The following is a 25,685-nucleotide window of genomic DNA, read 5'->3' as shown; positions in this document are numbered from 1 at the left end:
CACATTGGACTTAATGATGTCAGAGGGCTTGCAACTGCTGGAACATAGGGGACAAAATGCTGCTGGGACTGGTCCTAGAGTGTGGAAAGAGCCTGCGAGTAAGTAAAACTGCTTTTTTGTGAGCCCTAGACCTAAATGAGCATTTAACCCTTGCAGTGCAGAGGAGCATTTTTACTTTACCCATGGTTCAGCTTTGGAACCTTTGATACCTTTAAGTGCTTGACAGAACTATATTGTGTAAATGAGGTAAAGGAAGGACTTACTTCTCATGGAACTGCAGAAATCCTGGCTTGACCTGAGGCTTAGCATTCTCCAGAGATGTTGTTGCCATGGGGGATGAAGCTAAACTGGGTACTGAAGTGGGTATCTGAGGGATCTGTGGGATGGATGATACCAGCTGTTTCCAAGCCAGAAGAGTTGGAGTGGATGGGACAGCAGCAAGACAAGGAGCTGGAACCTCACTACCAGGCGTCATGTTTAAGGATAAAGGGGGGGATTTTGAGTCTGCAGAATAAGGTATTTCGGAGCTACCTTTTGGAGTTCCGACATCATTTCGCACGTGAAAGCTGTAATTAGACCCAAGTGAAGAAAATCTAGTCAGAGTGGGGGAATGTAGAGTGTATTATAGAGATGGTTTTACAAAGTATTCTGGGATTTCCTATGCATTGGGGGTATCTATTGTTCTGCATTTGATTTAGTTACTTACTTGGCATGTTTTATGGCTCCATCAATAGTACTGAAAAGTGCTCCACATTCCTCTACAACACAGTGGAAATGCAGTTTATGAAGAAAGTCACACTGATGGTCACACACATCTGCAGGGCCAAACCTAAAAAGATGTGAAACGATCAATTATTTGGCCCCAGCAAATTTTGCTTTCTCCATGTAATATACAATACACATGCACTGCCTGATACCTGCGTAAATATGTCTTCCAGGGTTCTGTATGCTTTTCACCATCAAGGGCCTTCATCACTTTGCCCAGATAATGGGTGGACTCTCCTGCCCCCGAATCACTACTGTCTGCATCTGTTTTCAGGCTTAACAAGCTGCTTGTGTTTGAAGCCGACTGCTTGATCTAAAAAGACACAAATTTTTAAAAGGGTGATGAGTTCTGAACCTTGTCATGAACTATGCTACATGGGGCATTTTAGCCTACTGAGAAACCTGGGATACCAACCACTGCTTCACAATCACCTGCTGTTGTTTATTACATGCTAATTTCAAGAATAGGTTGAATTTGCAGTAGCATGAGATTTAACTCATGTTCTTTACCCAACATGCATGTTATCAGACTTACCTTGCTCACAAAAGAAGAATGTAGTTGTAAATCAGCTGGTACTTCTTGGCCATTGGTCTCATTACTGCAGAGCCAAAAACAGAAATGTCTTAATACAGACAGAACCTGTTAAATACATCATACAACTGCATACAAATGGTGGCTGAAATATAATTGTTCTTTATACATTATGAGTCTAATTCTCTGCTCTGAAAAGATATGTCCTTGTGGCATGTGTGGACATATTATGCCTTAAGCTACAGCAGTGCCCTAGCGGACTGCAGTTTGAAAATAAAGGGTTACACTCTATCCTTACCTGTTTATACTCAGGTCCAGGCTCTGCTCCTGAGAGCTACTTTGGGGTGGTGTTCCTTCTGTATCTGGAGCCTCTAGTTTAATCCGTCCTAATACTTGCCCATTGCCTGTGCCAAGATAATAATAGAAAATGTAGGACGGTGTGAGAAAAATAGGTGCAGGCACTGCCCAGTATTTAGAGTGCAAATAAGGTCTCTGTGTCTGCATTTCATATTATATATGCAACAGCTCAGTGTTCTGCAGTATAACGTAATATCATGATGCATATTTTGCTCACCCCATAGTTTTTGCAACATACCATTTTGACACTTCTTATCAGTGCTGACACCTAAGTAGTAAAGGGTGTGGAAGGCAGGGTTATCTGCCTTTACCCTTACTACAAGGAAGCGCTGGAGGTGACTAACAAAACTACAGCTCCCAGCATGCGTTTTGATTTTTTCCCACAGCAGTGAGTCTTTGTGGCAGTGGCCTTTGTGGCTACGGGGAAATAAACTGGTGGATTTAGGTCAGGCAGGTTTGGGAAGAAATGGATGGTGACGATTACCTTGTAATAGATGTGAGAGACATAAAAGGTCCTATGTACAGCACATCGCTGCAAAACCCTGTGGATATGTGAAATGAGAGCTCCAGCCAAGCCATGCCCCAACGAGTTTCTCTCTGCCCCTGGAGCTTAAAGTGTTATTTAGGTCTTTTCTTTTGGTTTAAAAATAACAAACGTGTTATACTTACCTGCTCTGTGCAGTTGTTTTCCATAGAGCAGCCCAGATCCTAGTTTTCTCAGGTACCTCGCCAGCGCTCCTGAGCCTTCCCTCCTACCCCCGCAGCAAGCAGCTTGCTATGGGGCACCCGAGCTGAGCCGCTGCTCTGTGTGTTCTTTCAGACATAGAGCCGTGGCTTGGTCCCACCCCTTCTCTCTCCTCACTGGCTCACTGACTGGCGCCCGCTGCTGTCTCAGCCAATGAGGGAGAGTCCCAGACAGCTGAGGTCCTCATGCAACATTGCAGGATTGAGAGGGGGCTCAAGTAAGTATTAGAGGAGCTGAGGGGAGCCGCTGCGCACAGAAGGTTTTTTTTTTAGCTTATTGCATAGAATGCAAGATAAAAAACCACCTGCCTTTAGAACCACTTTAAACATGGGGATCATGAGTTCCCCATGATTAAGCTCCAGGGGTGGAGTGTAATGCCTTGGGGGGCATGGCTTGACTGGCTTGGCTGAGGCTGTCATTTCACATATCCACAAGGTCATGCGATGCATAGGACCTTTTTCGTCTGTTGTATCATTTGATCTGGGAAGTGCTCTGTTCTTGCCAGCACTCCCAGCGTTGTACTGAAGGAGAGGACCTAGCTGTAACCTTCAGCGGCACCCCCACGTCTAGAGGACTGTACCCTATGACCGCATTATGCCATCACGTGACTCTGTAGTCTAAGACAGCACAATGGATGCAAAAGGGGGCAACAGGGATTTAGGGAGGAGGTGAAAAAGTAGATAGCGCTGCGGAGGAAGTGAAAAAAAAAGCAGCCTTCAAACAAAACATTGAGGGTTAAAGTTTGTCACTTTGCAATCATTGATAAATGAGCAAAAAGAGACAATCCAGTTCTGTTTCATTTTTTTTATTCTTGAGCCTTTAGTTCTACTTTAAGTAGAGGCATTAGAATAACACAGTAATAGTACAATAAATAGCATGGGTGACACCCAGTTCATAAAATCACTAAAGGCAAAATTCTAAATCCTACCACCTCCCCTCCCCGATCTTAGTTCATGCTGGCTAGGACAAACGTCCCTGCAATTTGCAAAGTTAAGAGCACAAGAGTCATATTGTTTACCACACAAACTCACCTGCTTCGGGTGATGGAGACTGTTTGATGGCGGCTGCTGCCAGCCTTGCCATCATAGGAGAGATTAGCCCTTTACTGGCAGAAATCTTTTCCATAATGGATGTAGCTGCTGGCGAAGTGCTATTTTGATCGCTGGCCCCAGAAGCAGACTGTGGAGAGGTGTTTGGAGCAGCCACGGCCACTATGTTACTGGTGCTGATGGGCATTGAGGTGCTACCACGTCCACTTATGATAGGGAAATATGGCCCAGATCCTGCAGGGAGTGTAGAACTAGATAAGGCTAAAGCCAAGGGCATGTTAATCGGCAATGTCTGGGACAGAAGGGTTGACATCTTAGTTGTAGGTGGAATGGTGCTGGTGGATTTCAGTGTTTGTGGCGAAGGTGCCTCAGAAACAGTAGGAACCAGGGATATGGAAGACTGCTGACTTGTAGGAGAGGCACTCAGACTAGAGTTCTTGCTGCTTAAAGCAGAAAAGTCAATGAGATCATCATTGCTGGACTCCTCCAGGTCATTGTCCTTTCCCCCAATAAGGGAAGATGTAAGGCCAAGCACCCCCGAGCTGCGGATGTGCCGCCTCTCATGTTTGCGCTTGTGTGAGGTCATCTGGCTGGTGGAGGTGAACGTGAAACCACATCCAGTGCGAATGCAGTGAAAGTGATTGGTGGCCTTGCTGTACACACATCCTTCGTATTTGCACTCTTCATATTTGTAGAACTTCTTGAATCCATCCTTTGCATATGCATCGTCTTTAATGTGGTAGCTCTTGTGCTTCTCTATGTCACACTTGTTTTTGAAGGTGAAGCTGCATCCTGGACGCCTGCAAAATACACAGAACAGTCTATTTTCTTGCATCGTGGCCATGTTTAAAAAAAAAAAAAAAGCTTGTTCAGTATGCAAATAATGTCGACCTACATGTAAAATCTACACATTTTCGCATGTGTAAGTCTCAGTAAGAAGCAGTTAAGTCTCTGTCATGATTACCTGCAATGGAAGTGAGTAGTCTTTTGGCCATAGAACTGGCAGTCGACTGTGCCACAGTCCTCAGTGGCTCGGAAGCGCTGAAAGCCATCGTTAATCAGCTGGGTATTCTTCTTATGGAAGTTTTCATGTGTCATTACATCTGAGGTGCTTGTGTAGACTTTGTTACATCCCACCTGAGGAACAAAACCGCTAATCAGCATGATACAAAAGTCTGAGCAACGAATACCGAATTCACATATTAAACGATTTAATCTTTTCTTTATGTAGAGTAGTGGTATGCCATTGTCAAAGGGCAATTGGCTGGCCCCAGGTTGTCCAGGTATGATTTTTTTTTTTTGTTACAATCAACTTTATCTATTGCGTCGCCCTTGGAAAAGGGGAGTTAAAAAAAAGACAAGATGTTCTTGGAGGTCTACAGAAAGCAGCTGAATGTGCACAAGAACGTTGTGAGCCCAAGTTCAAAGTCATCACATCACTAATGGAATGTTCAACTTGTCTTCCCTCTGGCATCTGTCTCCAGGCAAACTGGGCAACTTTGCCATATTGAGTAAAAAAAAAGGGACGGAATCTGAAAATGCAGCAGCTGAGGGGGGAAACAGGAGCCAAGTGCCAAGGGTCTGCACCATCTCACAAGTGAAAGGCATAAGAAAACAGCAGTACCTCCCGTGCCTTCCAGTACTTTCTCCTGTTCTCTTAGCAGGTTGATGAGAACAGACAATAACAAAACCCTCTGACAAATACCCAAAACGAAAAAAAAAAAAAAAAATCTCCAGCTGTTTGCTGTACAAAAGCGTACTCGCTGGTGACACCTTTGAAAAAAAGCAGAACATCGCCATGGGATCAGACAGAAAAAAAAAGAATTAAACAAAAAGCTGCAGAGGAATAATTTGCAATGTGGCACTTGGTTCTAAAGCTTGAAAAATGTGGGCTTTATATAAACAAGGAACTGAAATTTATCCACACCAATTATGGACATAACCTAAGTGCGCCCTACACAAATCTTATTACTGGAGCTGGTTACACCTTTGGTTACAGCATGTAACACACAGAAGCAAAATGTGCAGAGATCAACCACACTGGTTGGGTTCCTAAGAATTCAGCCATTGGCAAAGACTCATTTAAAACATTTTCAATGCAAAAAACACAAAATCTGCAAGTTCTGGATGACTCTGGTTAACAAAGCCTGGTCACATTGTAAGGCCCCCTACTTGAACTGGCACTGTTTATGAAAATTGTAATATCTAGTTGCACCGGTTGAACTGTTATGCGGCGTATCCATCTTTTTTAATCCCATTGTGGGCTGTTTTAGACTCGCTGAAGGGGTTAAGGCTAAAATTCTACCTCTGCTTTTATCATTGCCATGTGGTGTGTTTTTGATACCTATTAACATGCTGGGTTGGAGTAACCAGAAAAAGGAAGGAAGTGGGATTAGGTACTTTGCTGCATCAAAAAAGTTTCTAAGAAAAATGTAGACTAGATAGCCAAGGATTTGTTCCTAAAAGGAAATTACAATCCTTATCTCGTAACAGGCTTCCTTTAAAGGGAAAGTTTGTTATATTTTTCAATCGGCACACATTTTGAGTAATTAGTGTTTATCCTAAAATAATTTTTGATTCAACTTTCATTATTTTTTCATGCTTGCTTTGCCATATTTTTGGTGTATTAAGTGGAAAAATTTGTATAATAGCCTGTACAATAACTTTGCCTCCCTTTTCAGCCAACCGAGACATCAACAGCACAGGTAGCACATTTGTTTTCAATGGGTCAGCTGACTAAAGCTGGCCATATTTCAGTAGAAAAACCTTGGAAAGTTTGTGCGGCAGTTCTGAAAAATCATTTGTTCGGAGCGTTCCATCTTACCATCATTGAGTTAACGAGAAGGCCTGGCTCGCAGTCTCCGCTCGAATTCATCCCAAAGGTGTTCTAGTCAGGACTCTGTGCAGGCCAGTCAAGTTCCTCCACCCCAAACTCCGTCATCCATGTCTTTATGGACCTTGCTTTGTGCACTGGTGCACAGTCATGTTGGAACAGGAAGGGGCCATCCCCAAACTGTTCCCACAAAGTTGGGAGCATGAAATTGTCCAAAATGTCTTGGTATACGACACCTTAAGACCCCTTTCACACTGGGGCGCTTTGCAGGCTCTACAGCGCTAAAAATAGTGCCTGCAAAGAGCCCTGAAAGAGCTGCTCCTGTGTCTCGAATGTGAAAGCCCCGAGGGCTTTCACACTGGAGCGGTGCGCTGGCAGGACGGTAAAAAAAGTCCAGCTAGCAGCATCTTTGGACCGGTGAAGGAGCAGTGTATACACCGCTCCTACCCATTGAAATCAGTGGGGCAGCACGGCTATACCACCGGCATAGCGCTGCTTTTAACTCTTTCTTGGCCACTAGCGGGGGGGTAAAACCCCCCCGCTAGCGGCCGAATACCGCCGCTAAAAGGATGGTAAAGCAGCGCTAAAAATAGTGCCGTTTTACCGCCGCCCCAGTATGAAAGGGGCTTAAGAGTTCCTTTCACTGGAACTAAGGGCCCAAGCCCAACCCCTGAAAAACAACCCCACACCATAATCCCCCCTCCACCAAATTATTTGGACCAGTGCACAAAGCAAGGTCCATAAATACATGGATGAGCAAGTTTGGGGTGGAGAAACTTGACTGGCCTGCACAGATTCCTGACCTCAACCCGATAGAACACCTTTGGGATGAATTAGAGCGGAGACTGTGAGTCAGGCCTTCTTATCTACATCAGTACCTGACCTCACAAATGCGCTTCTGGAAGAATGGTCAAACATTCCCATAGAGACACTCCTAAACCTTGTGGACAGCCTTCCCAGAAGAGTTGAAGCTGTTATAACTGGAAAGGGTGGGCCAACTCAATATTGAACCCTACGGACTAAGACTGGGATGCCATTAAAAAGGCATCTATATATATATATATATATATATATATAATGTATGTATGTATTTGACACATTTGATCTTTTTCACAAGTCTCCTTCTACGTTTTCCATCTTTTCTACAAAACTCCTATGTTACAGATACATATAGTATATATTTCATTGAATTAGAAAATGATTTTCAATCGTTCTCAGTGGCTGAATGTATCATGGCCCAATAACTAAAAGCAGGAAATGCACCAATGGAAGAACCAAAGATGAACGTAATTCTAAATTTCACATTCAGAGAGGACAGGATAGTCTTCACCTTGTGCAAAACATTAAAAAAAAGGTGTTGCCGGTGCGTTTGGGCTAGATAGGACCTGCATGCAGCATCAAAGAGATGGGAGTTACCTGAGCAGTATGATGGTTAAGGGTGGGGTGTATTTGTATATATTGGATAATAAAGCAGGGAGCTGGCTTTATATGTATCAAACACATCCACTGTGTAGCTTACGTGTTTACAGTATACTTTAAAGATTTTGGGTCTGATTTAATTTCATGACTGAAAACGTGTTCTTTTATATTTATGGAGAAACAATTATTTTGTAAAGGAGTTCACTGAGTCAGTAAGCGCTTTGGTGACCAATCGTAAAAGAAGAAATCCTATTTGCTACTTTTTTTTCTAGGGGGGGTTGTATAAATGCATTAAAAAAAAAAAACAAAGGATGCCGTGGATAAAAAAAACATGCAGATATTGCTTTCAGATCCAGATTGGACTTTTATTGTTTGAGAAGATTGAGCTAAGACACTTCTGTACCTAGTGATTCTAATTCTCCGAGCACTTACGGTGATGCTCTAGTATTTTCCTTGTGTCAACAATAGGCTTACCCTGCACAAATATCAAGACACCACCATAGTGACTAATCTCTTCAATGCTATTATACTATGTTTTGTCCCAGACAAGCACAATGTAGGCATCTGCGACGTTTAGGAAAGACCTTAAAGTGGTAGTAAACCCCTTTGTGCCATTTTTACCTACAGGTAAGCTTATAATAAAGTTTACCTGCAGGTAAAATGAATATCTCCTAAACATGCACTGTTTAGGAGATATTCCAGCGAGCAGCAGCCGGTGACGTCACCGGCGCTTGCGCTCTGAAGGAGCGGCATACCTGTGCTGTCCCTTCAGAGCGCTGCGCCGTGCCCGAGGCTTACGCGTGCATGCCTGGGAGTGACGTCATAGCAGCTTTGGCCAATCAGACGGCCAGAGCTCGCTCACCCAGAAGAAGACCGGGTGAAGATGGAACCCATCAGCGGTGACAGGGCGCCACTGGAGGGATCTATTCTAAAAGGTAAGTCTAACATGATGTGCTAGGGACACATCATATATATATTGGGCCCAAAACGATGAATACATTTTAGATGAATAAACAAGTTTCATTTGGAGCTTTTTTTTGTAATCTGCATAATATGATTCACCAACAGAGAAATAACTTTAGTAATAAAAGCAAAAAAATTCCAAATGAACTTGAGCCAGTAATAAAGGTCACACCAAAAAAAAAAATTCAGTCTGAACCTCTCTCATTAGAGTATCTTTAGATGCGAATCCCCATCAGAATCTCTCTTTACATCAGGGTACCCATCAGTCCCCCCCTTACATCAAGGTCCCCATCAGGGTGCCCATTATGCCCTGTACACACGAGCGGACTTTTCGACCGGAGTGGTCCGACAGACAATCCGACTGTGTGTGGGCTTCATCGGACCTTCAGCTGACTTTTTCGGTTGAAAATCTGACGGACTTTAGATTTAGAACATGTTTCAAATCTTTACGTCGGAACTCCGCCGGACCCAGTTCTTATCGAAAAGTCCGCTCGTCTGTATGCTAGTCCGATGGACAAAAACCGACGCTAGGGCAGCTATTGGCTACTGGCTATCAACTTCCTTATTTTAGTCCGGTCGTACTTCATCACGTACGAATCCGTCGGACTTTGGTGTGATCGTGTGTAGGCAAGTCCATTCGTTGGGAAAGTCCGTCGGACGTCCATCGAAAAGTCCGTCGGACCAGTCTGGTCGAAAAGTCTGCTCGTGTATCGCGGCATTAGCCTTCATGCCTACTTTGACCACAGGCCACGTTCAGGAAATGGAGGTTGAAGAAGCTCCCCAAACTGCAGCAGCTCCTAGACTTTACTAAAAGCCTATTTGTACATTGACAGAGACTTATGGAGTTGACTTTAGGAGCTTTGGCAAAAAGGTGCCAAAACTCAAGTTTAAGAACTGTACATGAAGCCTTAGAATCCCCCCTCATACCAGAGTCCCTCCTTACATCAGGTCACCATCAGAGTCTACTTCTACAGAGTGGCTGTAGCAGCAAGGTGAGAGTTGAGAGCATGCCTGTAGCTGCAGGGTGGGAGGCAGGGCAGGTCCATCCTCCTGTGAATGCTGGGGCAAACCTGTGATGGCACACCAGCAGTGTCCTAGCAATCAACGACAGCAGCCGGGGGAACCTGGAGTGACCCTGACCTGAAGTGGTAGGACAGTAGGCCCACATTGAGGATATGACGCTAACCCTAGCTGCAAGCTAGATAAAATCTTGTAGCGGGCCAGATTTGGCCCACAGGCCATAGTTTGGAGACCCCGTTATAGACCAAATACCCACCTGCATGCAGTGGTAGTGTGTGCTTTTCCCATTTAGATGGCAGCCATGATAATAAACACTGCAATCATCTAATGGACTGAAACGCATGAAGCCGTGCTGCAGAGAGTTGTCGCGTTTCTTGTGCATGTTGTAATGGCGGATCACATCTTGCTTACTGGTAAATCTCTAAGAAAGGAAAATTATAAAGGAAGGTTTAACCATACAACATTTAGCAACAGCAGAAATGCAAAGCATGCACTCCAATGGGTGGGGATATTAAATGAGGGGTGAAGTATAAAATCTGCAGCAAATAAAGTGAAGCTGTTGACTATGGCAGCCAGTCTGATCTCAGTTTTCAACTTCTCAATTTAGTAAACGCTACATATTATTTGGTTGCTGTGCAACAACCCAACTTTACTTCTGGTCCAGTTATCATATATTAGTGGTTAGGTGCATAGTATTAAAACACACTTACCTGGTAGTTACACTCTGGGTCCAGGCAGTGGTAGTGTTCCCGGTACTGATATGCACAGTGAATGTGACCGCAGTGTTGGCTGCCTGAAAATCTGTAAGGAGAGTCATATAGTTGTATGTCGTGACATAAAACCATTTACTGGCCTTCCTTCATAGGATCTTCTGGCAGTAACTAAGAGGTTATTCAAGCGGAACTTCACTCACTCAATCGGCATTGACTATTTTTAATCCTTATACTGCTAGCATTAGTAAACAGATAGAAAGGTATATTATATTTACTTGTTTTAAACTTTTTTGGCCTAGACAAATGATGTCATACATCCCAGGAGTCTTTAGGAGGGGAGGAGGGGTTTTCTCTGCTAAGCACACTCTTCTGCATGCATGTCTGAGCTAAGGGCAGATGGATTCAAAGAAGTAAATGTTTCATGAATCATCTGCCCTTACACAAAATGGCCACAGCCAGAAATGCTAGGGGGTTTTTCAAAGTGATTTCTCAGTAAAAACAAAAACAAAAAAACATGGAAACATGGATGGATGGGGGGAGTTTGCTTTGGATTTTGGTTTGTGGTGCTCACATGCAGTGTAGTTCCACTTTAAGCTGGTAAATGGGTATTGTCATATTATTTTTTTGGAAAAGCTCTATTGTCAGTAGCTTGCAGATTTATATCTATCTGAAGTCCCTCTTTATCGCCATCGTTAATCCCACACCAGATGAGTGGTGCTCTTAATTTTCTAAGATGTCCATGTGACGTTTTTCCTGGGACTCCAAATAGTTTACTATTGTTTTAAATCCTCAAAAATAGGGTTCACACCAAAATACAACCGTTTGAATGGTAAATCTATAGAAACTAAAAAAATGGATTCTAGGAACAGTTAAGGGGTTGCAATTAAAGACTGGTATACCCATGGATTAGGTAGGACAAATTCATGGCCTTAGAAAAAAAATGTGTTCCCTTCACGGCCAGCAGATAGAACAACAAAAGATTACGCATGGAACATGGTCAACAATGCCAACAGAGGTCAGAATTGTTCATCCTGTTCCAGGTTTGATCTACTGCAGTCACACAAGCAAAGGACCAAACCACATCAACAACACTCATCTGTCTGCAGTCAGAACATACTTTCCAAATAAAAACAACTTCTTAATCTATTGCATCTCCATGAAAACAGGTTAGTATTGTTATTAGAGAAATGTTGAACATAGATGTAAGGCGGCCGTGGCCTACAGATGGAAATAATCTGGCATACCAACCACACTCCTACCTGGCAATATATTTCTGGTATATATTTACATCTTCTGGGGGCTTGTCTGGGGGTAGTCCATTCCTGGTGAGAAAGACAAGGCAGAGCTGGTTAGAGTCTATTCAGCTCCCTATCCAGCTCCATCTCATGCCATGCTCCCGGATCTGGATATTAGTAACCCACATTCCAAATACATTAACCCACATTAATACAAAAAAAAAAATTTAAGCACTCCCACCCGTTCTTAGACTGCAATGTTCTCATCCACACATGCATAGACAGGCTCTATTAATCATATACCCCAGATAAGTTCCCATTTTCATACAAACTTTCTAAATTTCCCTCTTGCATTCAACCAACCAAACCCTCAGATATCTCACTGACTTGCTTCATCTCCTGCACCCTTGCATTGCTCACTGAGTTCCCCTCCAATAAATTTACATTTTAGGTGGTCTGGATATTATATTTAAAAAAGTTACATTTTCTAATAGATTTATATTATATGTACTCAATCTCATATAAATGGCAGTTGTATTAAAAGTGTACCCAAATTAGAACAGCCCATTGTTAGTGCAGTCAAATGACAAAATACTTACTTCACGGTGGAGACTGTTCCTGTAGTGATGGAGTCTGTCTTAGAGAAAGTTGATTTGAGATATTCTGGAGTGTTGAAAGGCAACGCTACTGGTTGCTCAGATGCAGGCACGGGGGTGGAGGGAGTGCTTGTGATAGGAGCAGGGGACATACTTGGTACAACCGCAGCTGCTTTCAAGGGAGTAAGCTTTTGGATATTACGTACATCATACTTGGAAGGCCGCCCAACCTTCCCGGTTTTAAAAGCTATAGAGCCTCCCATGTCCTGGTTCCCTTCTCCTGGTTTAAAAAGGTGAAGATACTTGACATTCTCCAGGTCATATTTGGAGGGTTTCTTGTATGTGTTTCCATTCTGCGGTCTTAAAGACTCTCCTGTTTTTAGCTTCTGGATAAAAAAATCATATTTGGAAGCTCGAGACATAAGGCCTTGCATATGAGAGCTGCCAGCCGCTGTTAGAGGCAAGACAGTTGGTTTCGGTTCTTGCAGAATTACTGTCTCATGTACTGGTGGTCTGCTAACCAGTGGCTGCGGTGATGGCTGAAGAGTCGTTGAAGTATCTTTGCTCTGTATGGGTTTGGAATTCGGTTCTTCAGCCTTTACAACATGAGCGGGCCAGGACAGATTCTCCCCAGCTTTCAGTTTCCGAATATACTCCTCATACTTGGAGAACCTAGCTCGCTTACTGAGAGGGTCTTCGGCAGAGGTGGTCTCTGAGGTAGCAGCATTGATCTTCTCAAAGCTAAGTTTCTTTGCAAGCTCATCCCTTACAATAGGTTGGGTGTAGCCAAACATCCCAAGGAACTCGTTCATAGTGTTGGCCGCATAATCTCGCAATGTGGATGTTTCTCCTGTGTGTGAAGAAGAGAAATATTCAGCATCACAGAGCGCACAGCTTGTTCTCTCCTTTTCTACACATAATTCTGTCTCTCTCACAAGGTTTTATGACTTTAGATTAATTTGTTAAAAAAAGGTAATTAATACTAGAGTAAAATAAAATGGAGTTCATCAATGGCAAGAAAATCAATTTCCTGAATGGTCTGAGCAATGGCTTTTCAGTACATTAAACAAAGTTTTCATATGTGTCTGCTCTCCTGCCTTGGCCTAATATGTACAAAAGCCATTCTGCTGGAAGTGGAGCCAAGTCCTCACTGTCAAGGCATATGCAGAAACTGACGATTAGTAAATGTTTAATTTTAATATTATAATATTTTTTTTTTCTCTGGATTGACTTTGTAAGTTTAGTTTTTTTTATGTTTTTTTTAAAAAAAGTCCAATTGCTTATACCACAAAGTAGTGGATAAAACCCCCTACAAACAAAGAATACTCTCAATAAATTTCCAAAATTTTGACTTTTGAGTGGCACTTGTAAAAATGAAAGTTGAAATAATGATCAAAAAAATATTAAAAATAAAACCAAGAAGGTAGACCTTCACACTGCATGTTGTTAATCTGACAAACCAAACTTGTATTTGCCCAGCCCAATGCCAGAGCTGTTTCATGACCTGGAATGTAGTCCTACATGCAGGATCCTAGTTGTAATATATTAGTATTATGGGCCAGAAGTAATGTGGGAAATTCAATGAGTCACGTAGCAATCTAGCTCAATATTTTAATTTGCCTTTGTTGGAACAGGATAACAATAACAACTCTTACAGTTTCTCAAATTGTTCATTAAGATGGCAAAAAGGTAAAGACGTCTTCAGTGCCTTACTGTTGCAGAGAGGTAATCTCTTTGAAACTTTGAAATAATGTCCATGCGACTACGTGACAAGACCTCATTTAAAAAAGACAATAGAACATGTCCAGCAACCAATCAGAATTTTCTCTTGCCTATTCTGCTGTAAACTAAAATCTGGTGGCCAAAGCTCACTATACACATCATCGTTCAATCAAATACAGCGAATAGGACACACGACCTATCAGCCATGATGAACACATAACACCACGGGGCTGGCCTATGACAAAAGCAGCGATGAAGTATGGACTTTTTTTGCCCATAACTACAGATGTAGCTGCCAATGTTTTGCCAGCCAAGGAAATGAAAAGCCAAATCTGACTGTTTTTAATACACAAGCCCCATTACTTACAATACACTTCATGAATTTGTTTATTAATGGCATACATAACATCAAAGATTCTGTGCTTCACGCCATCAAAACCAATAATTTATTACTCAATTTTATGTTGGGTTTGTGATGCTATATCCTTATATTTTCAAAAAATAGGTTTTTGAAAGTATAGATTAGCGAGTTCAGTAATCTTTAAAATAATAGTTTAGGCAAAGCACTTAATACACAGTGATATGTTGAAATACACTTATGTTTTGCTTCACAAAAAATATATAATTCTGTTTTTTAGAAAAATGTTTATATATATATATATATATATATATATATATATATATATATATATATATATATATATATATATATATATATATATATAATTTTTTTTTTTTTTTTTTTTGAATTTTTTTTTTTGTTGTTTTATATTCCCAGCTTTTTTTTAATCAAACTTTGCAGAATATTCAGTCATAATAAACAGGAGATCTAAAAGATGCCATTGGTTGGGTACCAGGGAAAATAGCAAACTGAGTCAAAAGACGCATGGGACAATTACCCGTGAGCCTTACTTCTCTGGGGAGATCATAGTCAACGGTTCATATGATTTTTCCAATCCACACATCCCTACCAATAGTATTAGAAAAATGAGACCACCACACCCATTTGTTCACTTTCGTTCCAGGTGATGTAGGGATAAATATGCAATGTGTTTCAGGGGGTCACAAATCCCCTTTTATCATGTGTAGAAAATGAGAACAAATCTGTTCTGGACCTCTGTCAAGAGGATGGATCTACAAGGCAAGCGGTCGGATACCAGTGTGACGGCACACAAGCCCTGCTGAAGGAGGATATGTAAGCCCTCGAAACACATTGTTTTTTTATTCTTACATTAGCTTGAATAAACCAACCCATACTCGACTGAACAAATTGGTGTGGTGGTCACATTCTTCCAATCTGGAAACTCCTTGAGGTATCCCTGCTGACGGAGCGCTGCCTCCGTTAGGTTTTTATTGTATTGTAAGAGGAATTGGAGGAGATTGCCTAATTAACACCAGGGCAGTTAATGTGTATATGCTTAGTTCTTGATGGTTTTTAAGATATCATAGTGCCACAAAGTTCCTTATTTCACTTCCTCGATGCACTAAATGAGACAAAAAGCACTTACAGGTAGAGAGAAATGTACAGATGACCAAACAGTCGTCATCCAACAACATTTTTTTCTTGCCATTGTTGAGTCAACTAATTATGTTTGAAAGCCAGACCTGCTATTTGAATGGAATCCCAGATGCATTAACCAGGTTTAATTAAAATATGTACAATTTTTCTCAAATGAAAACCACAATTTTGTTCATTCCAGAAAAATTTTCCATCCTGCTCACACTGGGCTAAAGCCTGGTACACACTAGTCGTTTATTGTCCCTAAACCCAGCAAGCTGAAAGTAAAAAAAAAAAACCTGACAGGTCAGGAGGCGCTGCTGTGCTAACTATCCGACGTTAGTACAGCGATCTCCCCCACTGTTCAATTGTGTTCTCACACTGGCTGAGAGCGCTGATCAGGAGACGATCGGCAGATCTTTTCCGTCATGCCCCTTCGATAGAAGCCAGCCAAATAGCCAGCTTCTGTCAAACCGAATCCAGTACACATAGGCCGAACGTTGGTTGGTTTCTATTTAACCGGCCGGTGCCGGTGTTCTGCCAAAAACTCCAACTCGCTAAAATTTCCAATTACATCACCAAATCATCATGTAACGTACTGTATACGCTGCCGCTGTTCTGTAAAAAAAGGTAACTCCTCGAAATCTCCAATTATTGGTGCTACAGGAAGTGACGTGGTTGGAAATTTTGGTGAGTTGGAGTTTCTAAGCAGAACACCAGCCGACATTCGACCCGTGTGTACTAGGCTTTACACCAGCATCTCCATCCTGGAACATAGTTACACAGTAGGTAAGGTCGAAAAAAGACACAAGTCCTATGTGTGTCTTCTTTGAAGACAAGCTCTCCTTATCCCTCCATTGTTAGCACAGTCAGTGCAGTTTTGGACCCAGCTAACCATTACAAAATTTTAATGAATATTCTGAAAATTTAAATTTTCGCAAGAAATTCTACTGGTGTACAGCCAGCTTAAGAGGTGGCAGAAGGATTTTTAGTTTTGAATCTTCTTGCTTGGTCCTTGATTCACTAAAGTAAGGTTAGTAAGTGTGTTTAGTGAATTGGTCATTGTTCATGTGCCATTGTGTATCATTCTAAAGTTGGGACGGTTTTTTGCTTGTAATGATAAAAAGTTTTGGAAATCCACAGAAGTTTCAGTGGGTGAAATATTGATTTGGCGTTTTTTTTTCACTGATTCCTGTAAGAGCTCTTTAAGGTCAGTTTTTTAATTTTTAGCAGCCATCACAATGATCTGAAAACTGCACGGACTGTGCTAAGCATGGAGGGATAAGTAGGGCCTGAAACAATCTAGCCATCTCCGAAGGGGTGACCGAATGGAGCTACTGGTGTGAGCCTGCCGAGCGTCTAGGAAGTGAGGGAGCACAGACAATTTCACCATTAACGAGGTTTTATGTTAAAGCTGTATTATACGGTGCTGTCAATCTGAGATAACCTCAGCAATGTTTTGGCATTCGTCATACTTTATAGACCACAAAAGTGGCTGATCAACATTACAAATATTTTGTCAGTTATTACACATTGCGTGTCCACTAACAGGCCAGGTTTGCAAGATAACTGAAATACATCACAGCTGATATTTGCTGCTTGGTGTTTGCAGTATTCTAGTCTGCATCTCCCCAAGGTAATACTTAAAATCTGGCCTGTTAGTGGGTCCTGAGGACAGGAGTTGAGAACCACTGCTTTACACGCACATGAACTTTAATGGCATCCCAGTCTTAGTCCGTAGGGTACAATATTGAGTTGGCCCACCCTTTGCAGCTATAACAGCTTCAACTCTTCTGGGAATGTACAGAGTCGTTCTGAGTGGCTCTGTAGCTTCTGATTGCTTTAAACCAATTACAACCATCACAATTGTACAGTACTAGTGATTACAAGTGATCAGCCCATTTACAATGGAGGAAGTTCCCCTTACTTGGTGGTAAATGGACTGGATGTTCATAAACAAAGCAGAAAGAAGGATTTCAGCAGATCAGGTGAAGGTGGGGAAAAGGGGGGGGGGGGGGGAGTACAGTGCTTCCGACCACCAATAATTGTGTTTCCTTTTCTTTTTTTCAATGTAGGTGGGGTGCCACTGGCCACCAATTATTGTTTTTTTTATTCATTATTTGTGTTGTTTTTTTTTTTTTGTTAAAGGTGGGGGTTAAAAATGCAATTTCCAACCAGTGTCTGTAAGAGTATTAGGGGGTGGATGGTAAAGTGCTACCGACCACCAATGATTGTGGGCTTCTTTATTTTTTGAAGGGGGGGGGGGGATTTACAGTGCCACTGACCACCAATAATTGTTTTTTTTTTTCAAATGTAAGGTGTTTAAGATGTCATTGACCATCGTTGCCTGTTGGATTGTTTTTTATGCTTCTTGCTTTTCATAGTAAAAAAAAAAACAGTAGTAATTACCACTAAAAGAAAGTTATATCCATCTAAAAAAAAAAAAAACCAAACATATAAAATTCATTTTGGTACAGTGTTGCATGACCGAGTAAATGTCAAACTATAAAGGCTGGGTCTCACTTGGTTAAAATATGCTGACCATTGATTTGTCAAATGATGAACATGGAGGGCTGTGAGTGGTCAATAAACTGGAAGCTTTTCATTCTGTTGTAGAACACGTTTTATCTGTGATGTTCTTGGTCACATGTCACTGTATTAGAACACATGGGGGGGATGGGGGGGGGGGGGATTTATCAATTCTGTTGCAGAGGCAGCCCATTTTAAACAGGAGCAATGAGACAATTTGGCGTTTATTTACTAAAACTGGAGAGTGAAAAATCTGGTGCAACTCTGCTTAGAAACCAATCAGCTTCCAGGTTTTATTGTCAAATCTTAAGACTCCTTTCACACTGAGGCAGTTTTCAGGCGTTTTAGTGCTAGAAATAGCGCCTGTAAAGCGCCTGAAAATTGCCTCCCATTCACTGCAATGGGTGCTCTCACACCCGGACGGTGCACTTGCAGGACGTTAGAAAAAGTCCTGCTAGCAGCATCTTTGGGGCGCTTTGGGAGCGTTCGCTGTATACAGCGCTCCCAAAACGCCCCTGCCCATTGCAATGAACGGGCAGCGCTTCGGAAGCGACGCAACACGGGAGTTTTTAACCCCTTTCAGGTTAAAAGCACCCCGCTAGCAGGCAAAAAGCGGCGCATAAGCGCCGCTTAAACAGCGGTAAAGCACCACTAAAATGCTCGGCGCTTTACCGCTAACGGCCGGCGCTTTCAGTGTGAAAGCCGTCTAAATGAACTAGCTGATTGGCTACCGTGCACAGCTGCACCTGAGTGCTGCAGTATTAGTAAATCTCCCCCTTTGAGACAGATTTAAAATCGGGCAGCTTCATTCATGAGCACTGCGACAGAATAAAACCCGCACCTGACCACTTCTTCTTTGTGCGTTTCTTTGTTTTTGGTGAAAGTCTCCTCTCCGGTGGTAAATCTGTTGCAGACCTGTGCAAATTTGTCACGGTTGGCTGCCCAGCATTACAGGCGCGGGGTGGGGGGGGTTTGCAAATACACATAAAAACTGCTGACAGGCGTCTGCATTTTGCGATAAGTTGTTTGATAAATGTCCTTCAAAAGCGTTTTTTGACCAGTGTAGATAGGTGCTTTTTTTTTGTTTTTTTTTTATATACAGATTTTTTTTTGTTTTTTTTTTCAGCACGCTGGGCACATTATCTTAAATGTTTGTGGTTTGAAAGCAATTAGGAATGACAGTGCTTTCCTCTGTACTCACACACTGCAGGGAAGGCCCCCCCCCAGTGTCCCTCGGTTAGATGTTAAGGGACACAGGCATAGAGATATAAATAGCACTTTCTGACTATATTTGGAAAGAAAACACTAAAGGAGGAGGAATCATTTTTTTTTTTTTGATCTGGGATCCCACAAGAAGTGGTGTGGTGCGCGCCGTACGGCAGCAATCGTGTCTCTCTGTATCAGTGCACGCGACGAGCCGAGTCACCTTGTCCCATAGAGGGAAATGCTTTCCTATGGGCGTCTGTTGAAGGTCACACATCTTCCCATTGATCTCACAATGTTTGTTAATTACTTTGTCACTGATGTGGTGAAGGATAATTAAACAGCTCTGTTTATATCTTCATGCATAATTATGAGCCGAGCACCGCCACTCGCAGCCAACCAGCAGACAGCCAAGCCAACCCGTCTGACCGCCTAAACACTCCGAGACAGAGACGGCAGGCTGGCTGTCACGGCAGACATTAGAGTACCGGGGAGAAGGTGCGATGGCAGGGCTACAATGGCATTTCGATGGAATGGAAACCATATTTTATCCCAGTTTATTAATTACGGGCTACTGTTTAATTAATACTAGCAAAAGCTAAGTCCCTATGAAACTCGAGAAAGAGCTTGATAGCGATAAATGTATAGGGAGGAAAAAAAAAATAACATTGTTCCAGTACTAATTAACTTCTGCTATACGCCAACTGGCAAATTTGTCCCATAATTCTTTTAAGTCGTCTTATCCCTATTCATGCCCGATAATACCGTAACAAGACAAAAGATGTACGGAGAAAGCCAACGAGTGGTAGATGTATCGGTTGCTTGAATAGACAATTTTGGTGATACCTGGAAGTAAAAAAAGCAACTCCTATAGTCTACAGCAAACAAACACTATTACCAAAAGTATTGGGACACCTGCCTTTGAACTTTAATGGCATTCCCGGCAACAAATGTTGATGGGAGCTTGTTGTCGGAAATTCCGACCGTGTGTAGGCTCCATTAGACATTTGTTGTCGGAATAACAAACAAAAACAAAATTTGAGATCTGGATCTCAAATTTTCCGAAAACAAAATCCGTTGTTGGAAATTCCGATCGTATGCACACAATAACGACGCACAAAGTTCCACGCATGATCGGAATCAAGCAGAAGGAGCCGCACTGGCTATTGAACTTAATTTTTCTCGGCTTGTCGTACGTGTTGTACATCACCGCGTTCTTGACGTTCGGAATTTCCAACAACATTTGTGTGCATGCAAGACAAGTTTGAGCCAACATCCGTTGGGAAAAAAAACATGGATTTTGTTGTCAGAATGTGCGATTGTGTGTATGCAGCTTTAGTCCGTAGGGTTCAATATTGAGTTGGCCCACCCTTTGCAGCTATAAAAGCTTCAACTCTTCAGGGAAGGCCGTCCACAAGGTTTAGGAGTGTGTCTATGGGAATGTTTAACCATTCTGCCAGAAGCGCATTTGTGAGGTCAGGCACTGATGTTGGACAAGAAGGTCTGGCTCGCAGTCTCCGCTCTAATTCATCCCAAAGGTGTTCTATCGGGTTGAGATCAGGACTCTGTGCAGGCCAGTCATGTTCCTCCACCCCAAGCCTTCCCAGAAGAGTTGAAGCTGTTATAGCTGCAAAGGGTGGGCCAACTCAATAATGAACCCTACGGACTAAGACTGGGATGCCATTAAAGTTCATGTGTGTGTAAAGGCAGTCATCCCAATACTTTTGGTAATATAGTGTACATAGGCTAAAAATAAGGGGGTTGATTTATTAAAGGCAATTAGGTTGTGCACTTTGCAGAGGAATTTTTCCCCAAAGCTTGATGAATGTGGTAAAATATAACTTTGAAATAAATAATCATGTGCAAGAAAAAAAAAAAAAAAAAAGAGCCACTCTTGCTTGCACATGATTGAAGTCAGCAACATTTCACCTCATTCACTAGGTTAAGAGAAACTTACCCTGCAAAGTGCAACTTCCCTTGCAAAGTGAACACGACCGAGGAAGGTGCTGTGCAAAGATGTACAATAGCAAAAATCTTGTTAGCACTACAGGTGGAAAAGGGTTTCATGACGACAAAGTCTGCATGTGGGCTCAGAATAGGTTCCCGCCCAATCTTGTTTTTAAAAGAGAAGTATGGGGTTTGGCTTTTTTTTCTGATTCATACTTACCTAGGTGGATGCTGCATCTGTCCCCCGCTGGCTCTAACACTGAGAACCAAGCGATCAAACACTGCCGATCGCTCAGTTCTCAGAGCTCCCTGTCCCAGTCACCTGCTCTCTCTCTGCTCTGCCCCCTCCGCACTCACTGGAGTGCTGGGCTGTGGAGGGGGCGGGAGCTTGGACCGGCTCTGTGACGTCAGCCACCAGCGAGCTTCAGCCCGCTGTCTGCTGAAACTGGGTCACAGAAGTGCAGAGCGAACTGCACTCCTGTGATGCACAGGAGAAGTGGCCACCACTGAGGACTTCCACATCATACTCCAAATCAGCCTTACTGTCCACTTCATTTCGGGGAAAACCAATGCTGAAAAACAAACATAAGAAGAAGGTGCACTGGCCTTGTGCATTGCCTTACCTTAAGTAAAAAAAAAAAATACCAATATACTCACAAAAATACACAATAAATTGCACATAACAATTCCCATCAAGCCACTAGGAATGTGTCCCTCCACAAGGGCGCAGCTTATGCATTTTAAGAGCTCTGAGGAAGAGGCCATTGCCCTTGAAACACGTAAATTGCGCCTTTGTGGAGGGACACATTCCTAATGGCTTGGTGGGAATTGTTATATGCACTTTATTGTGTATCTTTGTGAGTATATTGGCATTTTTTATTTTACTTAATAAAAAGTCTTAAAGTGGATGTAAACCCACTCTCATCCTTTCTAAACTACTGCCATAGGGATTATCTATAAGGATATACATGCCTCCTGCTTGTATCTTTACCTGTCAAATATCTCCCCTCTGTCTATTATGAGACCCGAAAAACGGCATATTCTGTGGGCGGGTCTGTTGTCCAGAGCTCGGTGGGTGGAGTTGTGATGTCAGCAGACTCCCCGCCCACCTCTACACTCCCCTTGTCAACATGAATTTTCTCCTGTGTATTTTACACTGAACTTCTGCTATGATCACTAACATCCAGTCAAAACCCAGAAAAGTTACCACATGACTTCAGCATGCCCAATCATGCTGAGGTGTGGAGCAGCCAATCCTGGGAGAGCTGGAGAAGAAGGGAGGAGGGGATGAGAATTACACATAATGCCTCTCTAAGGCTCCTGCATGAGATATGTAAATCACCTGTCACTCACAGCAGGGGGGGAGAACTGACTGGTATCTCTCTGTGTGTCTGTTTTTACCTCACTGAAAAAAGATAAGAGGGCTGCTCAGAGCTGGATTAACTCTTCGTGGCAAGAATGGGCACAGATGATATGAAATCCTATACTGTACAAGTTACAAGCCTTAATTAAAAAAAAAAAAAAAATTGGGCTTTACATCCACTTTAAAGTAATGCACAAGGCCAGTGTGCGCCTTCTTCGTGTTCTCCAATACTATGCTGTAAATCTACAAAGTAAAAACTTTTGGATTGTTGAAATAACCTGGGAACCAGCAGTTGGATTGCCATTTTAAGATTGACAGTGAAACTCACCTGTAGGTGCTCCCGAGGCAAGTTTTGCAGTTGCCTCTGGTTCCTTGGAGACAGTCTTATCAGACGCTCTCTCATCCAAGTACCTGCTGGTTTGGGAGGGTTTGGACTCCTCAGTGTTGTCTTCTTCATCACTGCACCCCTTGGGCTGTACCATGTAGACACCTTCAGGAGGAAGCTCAGCCAAGCCTATTCTCTTATAGTCTTTAGTCGGCCTTTCGAGGGGTTCTTCTGTGTACTCCCCATTGACCCATTTCTCTATGACCTCCCTACGGCGTTTATCTTCCTCTGCTCGTTGATCAGAGGTGAGGTTGTCAGCGGGATCCGCCTCTCGTTTCTTTTCCCCTTCTCTTTCACTGCTTTCCAGTGGTCCAGGTTCAGCATCTCCTAGATCTGATCCATGTTCTGATACAACCTGCCGGCTTAGTTTGGCACAGATAGCATTTAGTTTCAGGCCGCCTTTGCGTTTGGCAGCCATCTTCGGCTTTCCTGAGGCTGTGTCAGTGCAAACACTTCTTTCAGCTGCAGATTGAGAAAAGAGAAAAAAACAGACATTTATCAATATTATACCTTGACAATTAATAGAGGTAACATGGTAAGTGCACAGCATGTATTGATAACATAAACCAGAATGAACACTGTGTGTTTGTTTAACTGCTATTTATTTAGCACAAGATATGATCCTCTAGTAACAGTTGAACAACAGGTAGTGAGCTCTTAAGTTGAGTTATACTGTAGATCTTAACTGAGAAGACACAAGGGACACTGTTGTTCGTGGTCTAATAATCTAGTGTACTTCAACTGGATGGTAGATATGGATTGATGGATTAATGTATTTCAAAAACCAAAACTTAAAAAAAAATTGTGGATATAGGGATAGGGGACGGTTAATGCTCCATTTACACGTGTGCAACTTTTCATTCAATTTTGGGCATAAAAGTCACATGACGAGTCGTTCCCCATGTTTTCAAATGGTAACCATTCATATACGTGCGACTTAAAGTTGCAGCAAATTCAAAGTAGTTCATGCACTACTTTGGTCTGGCTTTCATGCAACTTGAGGGTCATAGACTTCAATGTTAACCCTCAAAAGTTGCATGAAAGTCGTACCTGTGTGTTATATAATGCAACAGTTGTGCATTAACACTGGTCAAAGCCAAAGATGTATCCACGTTGCACCTATCCAAAGCTGCGTCCAAGTTGCACTCTAAAGTCTGCGCAACTTTGGAGCCGTAACAAGTGTGAATGGAGCCTATAGCAGCTTTTTTTTTCCCAACAATTCTCATTTACTCCCTGTCCTGTAGACTCAACTGGAAGTGGAAGGATATCATTCCAATGTGAGGAAAATGCCTTCTCAGCCTGTTATTACAAGTGTCCCCACTGGAAGATTAACATTCTATTCCTGGTTCTGGTGGAAACTCATAAATTTGGAATAACCCTCACTTTAATTTCCAGGGACAATGGTGATCAGGAAAATCAGAGAGAATGCTGGGGACACAGCAAAATAAAAAAAAAAACAACTGACAGCGGTTCTAACCCCTCACCCCTCTATCCAAACCAAACAAAATTGCCTTTAGGTATACTTTAAATGTTCTCTGTGCCGAAGTACTATAATCTAACCTGACAGCTTAGAACAAACACACAAGGAGCCTGACATGTTGACAACCAGCCAGCACAGCCTTTGAGCATCCTAAACTCAACATGTGGCCAGACTGTGGACATTTAAGTACCTACAAAGTCTTAACAAGCAAGAAATGTGCTGGAAAACAAGCCCTCACTGACCTCTATGAACATTGTGGAGCAATTAATGCCCAAAAGTTACAGCAAAAGCACTAAAGTCCTTTGGGTCATTCTCTCGGTGGCTCAGCAAGTCCTCCTACACTCTGTAAACACAGGGCAGGTCCTTCCAGTGGGGCAGTGACGAGAGAAGTGCGATCTGCTAAGAAAGCCACTTGGGCGACCTCACATCGTTCCACAGTACCTGCAGCTAAAAAGCCCAGAGAGGGCTTGCTTTTGTACCAATTTACTGCTTTTCAAGGATATGCAGATACTTGAATGTCCATACACTGGGCCATATTTTAACGTTAAGCCCTTATGAGAGAGTGAGGTCTACCTATGCATCAGAGTATTTGTCCAAAGGTAAACTGCCATGGACAATTAATTTCCAGCCCATTGAGAATAGAATAAAAGTAAATAAAAAGCTTCAACCACTTATAAGCATTCAATGGACCTTCAGCTAAAATGTTCATGACTTACAATCCACAGATTTCACACCAAAATCGGACGTTATGTACTGAAGCAGTAAAAGTACATTATGTTCCTACTTCTACTAACTGCATTGATGAACAAAGATATATGTCTTGTCCGCAATTTTTACTCTTTTGTTCCACTTAAACATGTATTAGGTGTGAGATAAAACCAGTATGCTCTTGTCCAGGGACTAAAAAGTCCCAATACTAAGCATTTCCAGGGTCTACACTCTCTCACATACTTTTACGTACGTTAGACCATTGTACGTACGTAGGAAGTCTACGGCACTTAGGCAGAGGGAGCTTACGAACACATAAATCAAAGGGAGATTTACATTTGTTTCCTTATTTGCAGTAACAGTTTACAGTTTGTAAAGTGGACCGTGCTATTGATATTGGTGGAATTTAAATAAAAATATTGGGTCGTAAAGATAAGTTGGCACCAAGGTTTTCTACCGCCGTCCGCAAGCAGTTAACCGGCTCCTCCTGCCATCCACTGGTTAAACTAGCCTAGCTTGTTCTTCCATCATTAAAATAAACATCCCTCATTATTTAATTCAGCCCAAACAAAAATTCTTTTATTTTACATCAATATAAGGAAGACATTCATAAAGTCGGCCTG

General features: G+C 42.3%; 1 protein-coding gene across 6 annotated transcripts in view; it reads right to left on the bottom strand.

The window, feature by feature from the left end:
• Window positions 1-25,685, bottom strand: part of CASZ1 (castor zinc finger 1) — a 319,815-nt gene that overhangs the window by 19,582 nt on the left and 274,548 nt on the right. For 5 of the 6 annotated variants that reach the window (XM_073603470.1, XM_073603471.1, XM_073603467.1 and 2 more), the window contains 12 exons: window positions 22,818-23,336; window positions 12,231-13,077; window positions 11,656-11,718; window positions 10,394-10,484; window positions 9,940-10,104; window positions 4,413-4,585; window positions 3,431-4,248; window positions 1,596-1,701; window positions 1,301-1,364; window positions 918-1,078; window positions 707-829; window positions 264-566 (listed from right to left, as the gene is read on the bottom strand). In XM_073603470.1, the coding sequence (XP_073459571.1) occupies window positions 264-566; window positions 707-829; window positions 918-1,078; window positions 1,301-1,364; window positions 1,596-1,701; window positions 3,431-4,248; window positions 4,413-4,585; window positions 9,940-10,104; window positions 10,394-10,484; window positions 11,656-11,718; window positions 12,231-13,077; window positions 22,818-23,292 (3,389 nt within the window). In that variant the 5' untranslated portion in view covers window positions 23,293-23,336. The remainder of the gene's footprint in view (window positions 1-263; window positions 567-706; window positions 830-917; window positions 1,079-1,300; window positions 1,365-1,595; window positions 1,702-3,430; window positions 4,249-4,412; window positions 4,586-9,939; window positions 10,105-10,393; window positions 10,485-11,655; window positions 11,719-12,230; window positions 13,078-22,817; window positions 23,337-25,685) is intronic. The other variant, XM_073603468.1, reaches the window with a different exon arrangement.

The sequence above is a fragment of the Aquarana catesbeiana genome, linkage group LG10, assembly GCF_042186555.1.
Source record: "Aquarana catesbeiana isolate 2022-GZ linkage group LG10, ASM4218655v1, whole genome shotgun sequence".
Lineage (NCBI taxonomy): Eukaryota > Metazoa > Chordata > Amphibia > Anura > Ranidae > Aquarana > Aquarana catesbeiana.
The sequence above is the reverse complement of the archived record's forward strand: the minus strand, read 5'-3'. Positions and strand labels throughout refer to the sequence as shown.